Below are 12500 nucleotides of genomic sequence, written 5' to 3'. Positions count from 1 at the left end.
CGTAGCAAAGCTTCTCCTTGATGTCTCTGACTATCTCACGCTCGGCCGTGGTTGTGAAGGAGTAGCCCCTTTCCGTCAGGATCTTCATTAGGTAAGCGGTCAAGTCACGGCCAGCCAAGTCCAGACGGAGGATAGCGTGGGGAAGAGCGTAACCTTCGTAGATGGGGACAGTATGGGTCACACCATCGCCAGTGTCGAGCACGATGCCAGTGGTACGGCCAGAGGCGTAGAGGGAAAGCACGGCCTGGATGGCCACGTACATAGCAGGGGTGTTGAACGACTCGAACATGATCTGAGTCATCTTTTCACGGTTGGCCTTGGGATTCAGGGGCGCTTCCGTGAGCAGGACTGGGGATTCCTCAGGGGCAACGCGAAGCTCGTTGTAGAAAGTGTGATGCCAAACTTTCTCCATATCGTCCCAGTTGGTGATGATGCCGTGCTCGATGGGGTACTTGAGGGTGAGGATACCTCTCTTGCTCTGGGCTTCGTCGCCTACGTAAGCGTCCTTGTTGCCCATGCCCACCATGACTCCCTGGTGACGAGGGCGGCCGACGATGGAGGGGAAGACGCATCGAGGGGCGTCGTCACCACCGAATCCGGCCTTCACCATTCCAGAGCCGTTGTCACAGACAAGGGCGCATGCGTCTTCGTCGCACATGATTTATTGCTGTACCTGGATGGAGAAATAAAGTGACGGATCAAGTTTCATTTTGATTTTCCCATTATGTTTCATGACCAAATCGTATCATAGCAACTGGATAGATAATGGATCAAGTTTCATTTTTAGTTTCTAACTTTTCATGACCAAAGCGTAATTTAGAAATTAAACAGATAGGCATCAGTAAATCAATTTTCAGTCCCGACAAGATCTTGTAAACTATGCTTCCTCATCATGTTAAGTAAATATAGCATTAATGACCTCATACACTATCAGATAGCCAATGCTTGTGCACTCGACCCTTACTTAGGATATGCCATATTCTGTATCAAAGAATAAGCAAAGAATATTTTCATTTTTAAAATGCTATTTAGTAAGTAAATAATTTTAGCTAGAAAAAGAACCTCCATTGAAAGACATATTAGATTATTTTTCTCTGCAGTAGCCCTTTATACCTATACGTGCACAGAAATAGGTCACAATAAATTGTTTTCACTGAACTAGGCTTTTAATATTAAACAATCATATAGCCAATATTTTACTAATGCACATTGTCCTTCAAGGTATTTACATACATACATATGTATAAGTACATACACAAATAGGCACATAATTCTATGTATGTATGTATGTATGTATGTATGATTATAATCACATGTGATTTATATACCCTCAACTACCGTGGGAAACCGGTCAGTATTTACACCCGAGTTTTCCAGGGTAGTTGAGGGTATATAAATCACATGTGATCATAATCATACATACATTCACACACACACACACACACACACACACACATATATATATATATATATATATATATCTATATATATATAATTAATATATATACGCTGTATATATATGTATATATATAATATAATATATATATACGCATGTATATATATGTATATATACTTATGTATATATGGATATATATATATAATATATATATATATATATATATATATATATATATATATAATATACTTTTTGATACATTTTCATGTAATGCCAAGGAGATTTTTTGTTGCAAGGAACACCGTTTCTGTCATGCTCTTGTTCTCTTAACTGATGGTAGTTTTTAATACTTCAAGCTTCTTTTAATATTCATATGGATTGTATACTTTTTTTATGTAAAAAAAATATATATATATATATATATATATATATATATATATATATATATGTGTGTGTGTGTGTGTGTGTGTGTGTGTGTGTGTTACCAAGCGCGCGCGTGTGTGTGTGAATTTACCACTATTGATTAACGAAGATCTTGTACATAACATCTGTACAGTCTAAGTCGAATATGTGATTGGCATCGACACTGAGCTGGGTAAGCGATCGATATCATTTTTCTATGATATCCATTTAGCAGATATAAAATAACGAGATGTCTGCAAATGTAAAATAGACAGTGACACTTCTTACTAAATCCAGCTAAACAAACTGGAGAGCAATATTAGAGGGAAAAACTATTTGAGTAAGTAAGCCGGCCTTAGCAGAGTCATTAGATACTCCCTAGGTTATAAGTTCTTTATAAATGTGGAGTACATTTCTGGTGCTCATTCTCGTCCATGATGAGTGTAATCATTTGACCAGATATTCCATTCTTATTTAATCGTCGGTGTCCACTTGAGTGACTATTTTATATTTATAATATTGTTCTTAATAAGAATAACGGAATAATAAATTTCTTCAGCGACTATTTCTCATTAGTAATATTGTTCTTAGTAAAGAACTGAATAACAAATTTCTTCCCTCTTATGTGAAATAATTAACCTGAATAAGACTACTTCATTCATAGCTCAAGTGCATCCAAAATTAATTGCGAGGTTTTAAAGGCAGCAGAGAAAAGGTGGCAAATATTTTGAACGTTGTCAAGATAAACGGGGACAAGACAAAGGAGTGACAGAATGTTGCAGGTTAATTATGGAACATTTTGATACTATGTTGTGTTTGAGAGATAAACTACTGTTGAAAGACATTGAAAATATAGAACAAGGTTTTTTGTGTTTTTATATTTTTTTTTCTTATTTTTGCTATTTAGGGAAACAGACATAGATCGTTAAGGGACTCAGCACCGCTTGTCTAAATGATTCATTATCACAGTTAAAATAAGGTAGAGGCGATAATATCGTTCTCACCTTTTACGCACATAAGAGTGATTATAGCAACAATGATAAATTTTCGTTACTTTTTTAAGGATATTTACAGACTATGGGTAAAACTGCGATATTTACTACACCCTTCAGGGAGTACATGAAAAAAGAACAGTATTCTACAGAATATTGTAAATTTTCTTTTCTTTCGTGAATACTCTTGTCTTTTTTTTTTTTTTTTTTTTTTTTTTTGCAAACCTATCAGTTGCGAGGACCCTTCTCTTTACCATAACTACATAAGCTTGAAACTTAATTTGGAAAAAATATAAACAATTAAACCAGAAAAATAAAAGATATTTCTATCCTTTAATACTATGAGAGTGGTTTCATTTGCACCTTTAACTGAAGAGACAGGGAATATCAAATCTACATAAAGTACCTCTATCAAACTTAAAGATTAATCGTGAATTTGGGAAGATTAGGCGTGATACAAAGAGTAACTGAGGCTTCAATAGGTCACTGAAGGCTATAGTAGACTCACATCAGTCGTGCATTTGATGTCTAAGCCAGTCCCTTACGACGCTCCTAATTGGCTGTTGATAAGCCAGTCACAGGGCTGGAAACTCTGTCTCTCTTGAGAGTTCACATGGGTAGGATCTATGTTCCACCTCTCCTGAGGGACAAGTCTTTCAAAAGTAACCCTCAGGAGAGGTGGAAATACATCCTGCCTATATGAACTCTGGAGAGAGACTAAGAGTCTCCAGCCCTGTGGTTAACTTATCAACAGCCAATCAGGAGCGTCGTAAGAGACTGGCCTAGACATCAAATGCACGGCTGATATGAATCTACTATAATATGAATGGCATTGGGTTTTATCCAAGCAAGAAAAGACAACAGTTAAGTAAATGAGAGTACAGTATTTTGAATGTATCGGAATAGAATGTGGACCCCATCTCCTAGAAACTATTAATAGCGTAAACCTTAAAAACAAGCAACACAGAGTAAATATGAACTATTTTCCTGTCAGGTACTCCCAAATTTTCGAAGAAAATAAACGCTATTTATTATTCAGCATAATGGAATAGTGACCAAAATAATAGCTGTAAGAATACAGATCTGGATCTACTGTGAGAATCATACACTAACGACCGTACCTTGCTGATAAACACAGTCTAATAGGAACAGTGAATCAAGGGTTCCTAATCTTCCCGCCCTCCAATACCCCATCATTTATCAGACCTTCCTCTGGGACACCTATTAATGCCAAATGGAATATAAGCTTACTTTGAATTGCGACTGATAAACAGTCAGTTAGGTTAAAATTAGATCCTAGCATCTTAATAATGCCGATCTTTCTCTCTCGCTCTCCGTTTTTATTAGCAATCTATGTAATCCTTGAAGACCCTCTTTTAAACCCATGAGGGGTTCTAACACGAAACTGAAAAAATTCTGCACTTGTAAGACGAAAAAAAACTTTGTCACCACAAGAGCCTTTCAGTCGTTACACTGTTTCCCACTTTTTCTTGTTGGTTTTAATCCTATTTTGGTTACACATGATATTTAGGTACCCAGCTGCATTCCAAATGGTGTACTTCGAAGGCAGCTACTTCGAATCAATAAGCCGACGTGCAACTGAGATGATCATCAGGAGCTTTGTGGAAATAGGACACTAATGGCACAGTTTTGTATATTAGGAAATCAAATTGGCTATCCACGAATTTGCTGGTAAGTTTCGATAACTAAAATATCAAATTACAAAAAAGGCAACGGATAAGATTGCACGGAGATATGTTTTCCTTTTGCTATATGTAGAAAGAATTTTATTAGCTCAATAATGGCTGTGGTTGCATGTTACAAAGGTACCTTCTCCAAATTTCGAGAGAGAGAGAGAGAGAGAGAGAGAGAGAGAGAGAGAGAGAGAGAGAGATCCTTATTTCGCCGAGTTCCCTGCCAAGGACTTAGCACAATGATCCATACATCAGTGCTTTAAGGGAACGAAATCACACTTGACAGAACGACGCCGCGCGTGAATTCGGTTATCTTTGTCAATGGGATTATGCAGAAATTCTGGGTTCCCATAATTTATGATTTAACTTATATATAACTATAATGTTTGTGACGTTGGTTGGCAGAATTAAATGTCATTCACTTAATCACTATTATATGAATATAAATAAAGTCTTAATTGTAAGACTATGAAAGGAAAATCTTATCATTTTAACTGTAATGTAATGGCCAATCAACTTTTCCTTATAGCTTCCAGTGCAATCATTTCCATTTATCTTTATCAAGTGTTAGTGTCTCTCCCATTCTTAGCTTCCTCTATCAAAGAAAAACGTATACCAAAAGGTCGGTAAGATCCTAGAAGGCACATTTCCTAAATCTCAGGGAAAAAGTAGTGGCTTTCCATACTGATTTCTTTTTAAATATCCGAACGTATATGAAATCGTAAGCACCGAATCGAACACTGTACCAAACCAAAGGCTGAGGCAGAACCGAATCGCAACTCGGTTCCTCGAAACGTCTTCGGATCAAGTCTATACAATCCTTCCCCCTCGAAGATCTATTCACCTGTAAAAATTCCTTTCCGACCGGTTCGGTATCTCGTTCACGCCACCTCCAGCGACTGCGCCCGGAGGCAAATAAGCCGGGGCCTTTATAGCGTCATCGTCTGTCACCTGTTCGCTGTAACACTAATTATGAAATGCTGAATAAGGCGAGACTAAGATAGCTTCACAGGTGCTCCCCTTTCCGTCGATTGTTGCTACTTCGGATGCTAAATATGGCCTCTGTTCGTTCTCTGCCAAAAACTGGCGTTTCTTGTCTTATAATAAATAATATCGGGATGGGTCTTTTTCAACCCTCGGTACCAACAGGCAAATCACCCCCCTCCCACCCCCACCCCCCGCCCCTGCGACTCAACTAGGTAACTTTAGGTCTTGCTTTTTTGGCGAAGTGCTTCTTTTCGACGTCAAAATCCGCTATCTAATCCGTTTAGAGGAGCTAATGTTTCTGGCCACATGTTACAAGTATATATATATATATATATATATATATATATATATATATATATATATATATATATATATATATGATCATACATATATATATATATATATATATATAGATATATATTATATATATATATATATATATATATATTTATATATATGTATATATATATCTATATATATTATAGTACCATTTGTATGCATGAAACGAGATACACCTTAAAAATGTTCCAGAAATTCCTTCAAGCAGCCATATATTATATATATATATTATATATATATATATATTTATAATACTATATATATATTATATATATATATTTTATATATATGTTATATATCATATATATATAGTAACATTTGTATGCAATGAAACGAGATCACCATTAAAATGTTCCAGAAATTCCTTGCAAAGCAGCCAGTTTATATATATATATATATATATATATATATATATGATATATAATATATATATATATATTTATACATACATATATATATAATATATTTATATATATGTATATATATATCTATATATATATAGTAACATTTGTATGCAATGAAACGAGATACACCTTAAAATGTTCCAGAAATTCCTTGCAAAGCAGCCAGTGAAGAAGAACACTATCAGAAAACAGTAATAAATCGTTTAATGTATTTCGACACTCAAAAGAGAGACCACACCAAATCTGGCAGCTCTTAGTCAACTTCAAAGAATAAATAATCAGTTTAATAATCTTATCTATTTGGTTACTGAAGATGTTTCCCTTTTAATCTAGAGATGTATTATGATAAGCATAGTATTTATATCCTCCATATCTTCCAAAGGCGTTTTTTATATTTTCATTATTATTAATATTATTATTATTATTTTTATTATTATTATTATTATTATTATTATTATTATTATTATTTCATGAAGTAGTAGTAGTAGTGAAATCATCTCTTTTTCGAAATATACCTCGAAAGTCCTGTTTTTCAAAGCTTTTCATACGTTCGTATAACGTATACTTATTATCATTATTATTATTATTATTTTTTATTATTTTTTTTTTTTTTTGCTCTATCACAGTCCTCCAATTCGACTGGGTGGTATTTATAGTGTGGGGTTCCAGGTTGCATCCTGCCTCCTTAGGAGTCCATCACTTTTCTTACTATGTGTGCCGTTTCTAGGATCACATCTTCTGCATGAGGCCCTGGAGCTACTTCAGCCTCTAGTTTTTCTAGATTCCTTTTCAGGGATCTTGGGATCGTGCCTAGTGCTCCTATGATTATGGGTACGATTTCCACTGGCATATCCCATATCCTTCTTATTTCTATTTTCAGATCTTGATACTTATCCATTTTTTCCCTCTCTTTCTCTTCAACTCTGGTGTCCCATGGTATTGCGACATCAATGAGTGATACTTTCTTCTTGATTTTGTCAATCAACGTCACGTCTGGTCTGTTTGCACGTATCACCCTATCCGTCCTGATACCATAGTCCCAGAGGATCTTTGCGTGATCGTTTTCTATCACTCCCTCAGGTTGGTGCTCGTACCACTTATTACTGCAAGGTAGCTGATGTTTCCTGCACAGGCTCCAGTGGAGGGCTTTTGCCACTGAATCATGCCTCTTTTTGTACTGGTTCTGTGCAAGTGCCGGGGATTCGCTTGCTATGTGGTTTATAGTCTCATTTTTCGTATTGCACTTCCTACATATGGGAGAGATGTTATTTCCATCTATCGTTCTTTGAACATATCTGGTTCTTAGGGCCTGATCTTGTGCCGCTGTTATCATTCCTTCAGTTTCCTTCTTTAGCTCTCCCCTCTGTAGCCATTGCCATGTGTCATCGCTGGCTAGTTCTTTAGTCTGTCTCAGTATTGTCCGTGCATTGGTTTGTTGTGCCAGTCCTCTGTTCTGTCTGTCATTCTCCTGTCTCTGTATATTTCTGGGTCTTCGTCTACTTTTATTAGTCCTTCTTCCCATGCACTCTTTAGCCACTCGTCTTCACTGGTTTTCAGATATTGCCCCAGTGCTCTGTTCTCGATGTTGACGCAGTCCTCTATACTTAGTAGTCCTCTCCCTCCTTCCTTTCGTGTTATGTATAGTCTGTCCGTATTTTGCTCTTGGGTGTAGTGCTTTGTGTATTGTTCATTTTTATTTCCTAGTTTTCTGATCTATGCTGCGGAGTTCTGCCTTCGTCCATTCCACTATTCCTGCGCTGTATCTGATTACTGGCACTGCCCATGTGTTTATGGCTTTTATCATATTTCCGGCGTTGAGTTTTGACTTGAGTATCGCCTTGAGTCTCTGCATATATTCTTTCCTGATCGTGTCCTTCATCTCTTGGTGTTTTATATCCCCTCCTTCCATTATTCCCAGGTATTTGTATCCTGTCATCTATGTGTTGATGTTGCTCCCATCTGTAGCTTTTTTTATCCCTTCAGTTCTCGTTACTCTTTTGCCTTTTTGTATGTTGACCATTATTATTATTATTATTTATTATTATATTATTATTATTATTATTATTAGATGATGATGTAGTAGTAGTAGTATTATTGAAGTATATTTTCATCAAAATTTACTTAAAAAATTATGTTTTTCATTGCCTGTCATAAATTCAGCATAAAAATTATTATATTATTATTATTATTATTATTAGAATTTTATTATTTTATTATTATTATTATTATTATTATTATTATTATTATTATTATATATTATTATTATTGTTTAAAAGCGCACATAGTAAGAAAAGTGATGGACTCCTAAGGAGGCAGGATGCAACCTGGGACTCCACACTATAAATACCACCCAGTCGAATTGGAGGACTGTGATAGAAAAATTATTATTTTATTTATTATTATTATTAATTATTATATATTATTATTATTATTTATTATTATATTATTATTATTATTATTATTATTATTATTATTATTATTACGGCAAGCTTTGATTCCTTGTTAAAAGACCGGGCAAAACTGAAATAAGAATACAAGAACAGAGGGCATTAAAGGAGACCGGACCGCATACTCATTGAATTTAATGAAGTTCTTATCAACAAAAGAAATCGAATGACTCTCTGATTAACATTTTAAAGGTTCTTTGAAACCATGGAGGCTGGATACGTTCTCTTGAAGATGGTGGCAATCTCGACGATTAACCTGTTTGATCATTCTTTGTATCATTTGCAGGCAACGGAACTTTCTCCCTTTTCTGCATTGTTTTATGTCTTATAACCTATTTCTTTCGAGATGTAATTTAAGAAGACTCAGAAAATACAGTTTGACTAACACTTTCCTTCAAACGTGTTTTCTCAAGTGAACAAATCGTTGTGACTAATAAAAGGAGGTGAATACGGTTACACACGTATACACGCGCGCGCACACACACACACACTACATACATATATATATATATATATATATATATGTGTGTGTGTGTGTGTGTGTATATATATATATATATATATATATATATATATATATATATATGCATGTGTGTGTGTTTCTATTTGCGTGTGCGTGTTTATTGTATATATATATACTCACACAATTACACACACATATATATACGTATATATATACATTTATAAGCTTGATCTTTATCTAGAAAATTTGAGAAAAAGCAACACATTTCAAGGGAATTTTTTCTAGCACATTCACCTAACTTCTGGATATAGCGTTGCTATAAATTTCTCCCACTCAGAGAGAGAGAGAGAGAGAGAGAGAGAGAGAGAGAGGAGAGAGAGAGAGACGAGGCAATACCCTGAAACTTTACAGGCACCTCGCATATCACCGTGGGGCTGCTTGAACTACCTCTTGCGCAGGTAGAGACAATTTATGATCTCGTTCCTTTCTCACGAAAAGTATCCGGAGCAGAAAGCTCTTCGTCTCACTCAAAGAGACGAGTCGTTTGATGCGGATGTCACGATACGATTGTCATCGCCGACTTAAATCTCAAGCTCTGGCAAGGAATGGTGAGAATAATGAGGTCTCACCGAAACTCGATCAGCTTTAATAATCTCATCCCAAGGTAGGTGACAGTTTTATTCTAATAAGAGACAGTTTAATTTTATGATGGCTTCATAAAACAAGTGCTAATAGACTAACCTAAGACTGACTGAATGGGCCTATTTTTTATTAATGGTTTAATTTTGATTCTATTCAGGAAACTGTAGCAGTCTTAGCCAAAATAAATTGACAAATATTAAAATTGTTATTTAATTTTTTGCATAAATCTCGGGCTTTGGCAAGGAATGGTTGGAATAAGTAGGTTTCACAGAAAATCTATCGGTTTTAATAATCCCATCCCCAAGGGAGTGACAGTTTTATATTTATGATGGCTGCAAATCCAAGGGATAATGTTGTCACTTAATTCTTGCTAAAGGTTTTTTTTAGTTAATGGTTTGATTATAGTTTTATAAAGTAATTTTTAGCAATCTAAACAGAAGCAGATTGACATATTTTTAAGATGTGGTTTAGCTTCTTTGCGCAAAAGAAGTCTCTAGGTAAACCTGAAAAACAGATTTTCACTCAGACTTTGATCCTGCAGTTATTAAACAAGTCTTGACAATCTTGACAAAAGTTGGTTAATATTTTTTTTTCGAGACGTGTGTCAATGATTAATTTAAACTTTAGTTAGTAGGTAGATTCCCAACTCTTGAATGTATATTTGCTGTATAAAAAAAAATCTCCATAACCCAAACAAAAGAATATAAACAGAATGTTTTGGTGCTAATAATCTAGACAAAAGCTGTTAACTGATTTTAATTGGCTAGAATTTGTCCTCGTTTTATAAAAGATATTTAACAATCCACCCTAAGTTGACTGACAGATATTTAGGCCAGTAATTAAGTTGGTCGAAAAAATACTTAAAAAACTTTACAGAACTCGAATTACTTCATTTTCAAGTCGGAATTCAAGGCTGGCTGCTCATAGTAAGTGAGTGAGAGATTATGAATGAGAAGTGTTATCCAATCTGAGGTCCTGATTATCAGTTCCAGAAGGAATTACGTCTCTGCCTGATATTAACCCGTAATTAGAGATCTCATTAGTCAATTTTTAGGTAAAAAAACTGTAAAAGAATGTCATCAATGGGTAATGATCAGTGAGGGGGGTTGGTTTGGGGGGGGGGGGGGGGGGATGGGACTAGGGCTAAATGCTGACTCTCTGCTTTCCAATAAGGTAAACAAAAGACCGCATCACTATGTTGCCTACTAATATATAACACGAATTAATGTATTCATTTATTTGTACACAAAACTGTATCTTAGTAAAGCAAAATCTCATTAGTAGGTACAGGTTTTCCAGCTAAAAATTCAAATCCCAGTAGTTACAACGATCGTTGTTCAGAGATGACATCTCTCGCTGGCCCGCTTACAAATGACTCGGGAAAACGCACGAGGATGTCAGCAGCGCATGATATAGGCAATATATTCCCAGAACCGTGTTCATGACGCAAAATGGTGATGAATGGAGCCATTATTCATACATTCTTTTATATAATTCTTTTAAAGTTAGATACATTAAGGCATCTGAATCTATTCAGAGAAAATAGGGGAATTCATCTTCTCATCCTCAAGAGAAACTGATGTTTTGATTGTGTAGAGCTCAATTATTTTAATTTGTTATGTAGATACCGAGACAGATAGGCTACCTAAGCAAAGTTCAGTCATTGCTAATACTCGTAAAGCGGAATATTCAATTCGAGGCTTGTTAAAATGGTCATAAAGGAAGCCAGAAATTCATCATTCTAGATTTCAGTTGTATGGACTGACAGAAAAAAAAAATTACCCTCGAATTCGTGATATCCTCAGAGTATATATAGCACTCTGAAACAATTCCGAAAGTAATGTTTAGCATACATCAAAGTCAAGGACCTGACGATGGGAGGCTCAGTGAATTCATTGTGAATCTAAACAAAATCTAGTTTTGTTTAGAGTTCACAAGGGGTTGAATATTCGCAAAGACTTGCAGAAGGTCACCCTTCCCACTAAAGTAAATAATGAACATGTGTGCCGTTGTAAAGGCTAGGCGTACGGGGCCAACTTAACTGAAATGAATGGAAGAGTATTGATGAAAAAAATCTTCAGACACTAACTACTACTACTATACTACTACTACTACTACTACTACTACTACTCCTACTACTACTACTACTACTAATAATAAATAATAATAATAATAATAATATAATAATAATAAAGTTACTGTTGGTAAAAAACATCGACTCTTACGTTTTACAGGTCCCCAATTAACTGGACAAAAGAAAACCAACTCTTGAAGAAAATTATCATCATCAGGAAGGTCAATAAAACCTTTATTATCCCAAATTCAAACGTCCCGCAGATATCGAAATCTCTACAATTAATCATTGTTAGTAGTGGATTTGTATTGCGTTTCATCCTTTCCCTGTGATTACACACACACACACACACACACACGCACACATACACACATACATACACACAAACACACACACACACACACACACACACATATATATATATATATATATATGTGTGTGTGTGTGTGTACGTAATATAGTATATATGTATATACACACATTCACACCAACAAATGTATGTAGGTATGCTCAGGCACTCGTGAGCAAGAGCGTAAACACTACCTCGATTATGTGAAGAAGTGCATGCGTGTTTAATTATGATTTAGAGTCCAATGCCCCAGCCCCCACCCCCAGCCCAACCCCCCGGAAGCCGTTAATTCCCAAACCACCTGTTACTTG

At 35.5% G+C, this 12500-nt stretch overlaps 1 protein-coding gene across 1 annotated transcript in view; it reads right to left on the bottom strand.

The window, feature by feature from the left end:
- The window catches only part of LOC135201539 (actin-1-like), a 6691-nt gene extending 1230 nt beyond the window's left edge, over nt 1-5461 (bottom strand). The window contains exons 1-2 of the mRNA XM_064230532.1: nt 5329-5461; nt 1-673 (exon numbers count right to left, since the gene is read on the bottom strand). The exon at nt 1-673 is cut by the window's left edge and continues 1230 nt beyond it. Of these exons, the coding sequence (XP_064086602.1) occupies nt 1-658 (658 nt within the window). The 5' untranslated portion in view covers nt 659-673; nt 5329-5461. The remainder of the gene's footprint in view (nt 674-5328) is intronic.
- Nucleotides 5462-12500: the final 7039 nt, after the last annotated feature.

The sequence above is a fragment of the Macrobrachium nipponense genome, chromosome 28 (genome assembly GCF_015104395.2).
Source record: "Macrobrachium nipponense isolate FS-2020 chromosome 28, ASM1510439v2, whole genome shotgun sequence".
Taxonomy (NCBI): domain Eukaryota; kingdom Metazoa; phylum Arthropoda; class Malacostraca; order Decapoda; family Palaemonidae; genus Macrobrachium; species Macrobrachium nipponense.
This window is presented reverse-complemented; position numbering and strand designations above follow the sequence as displayed.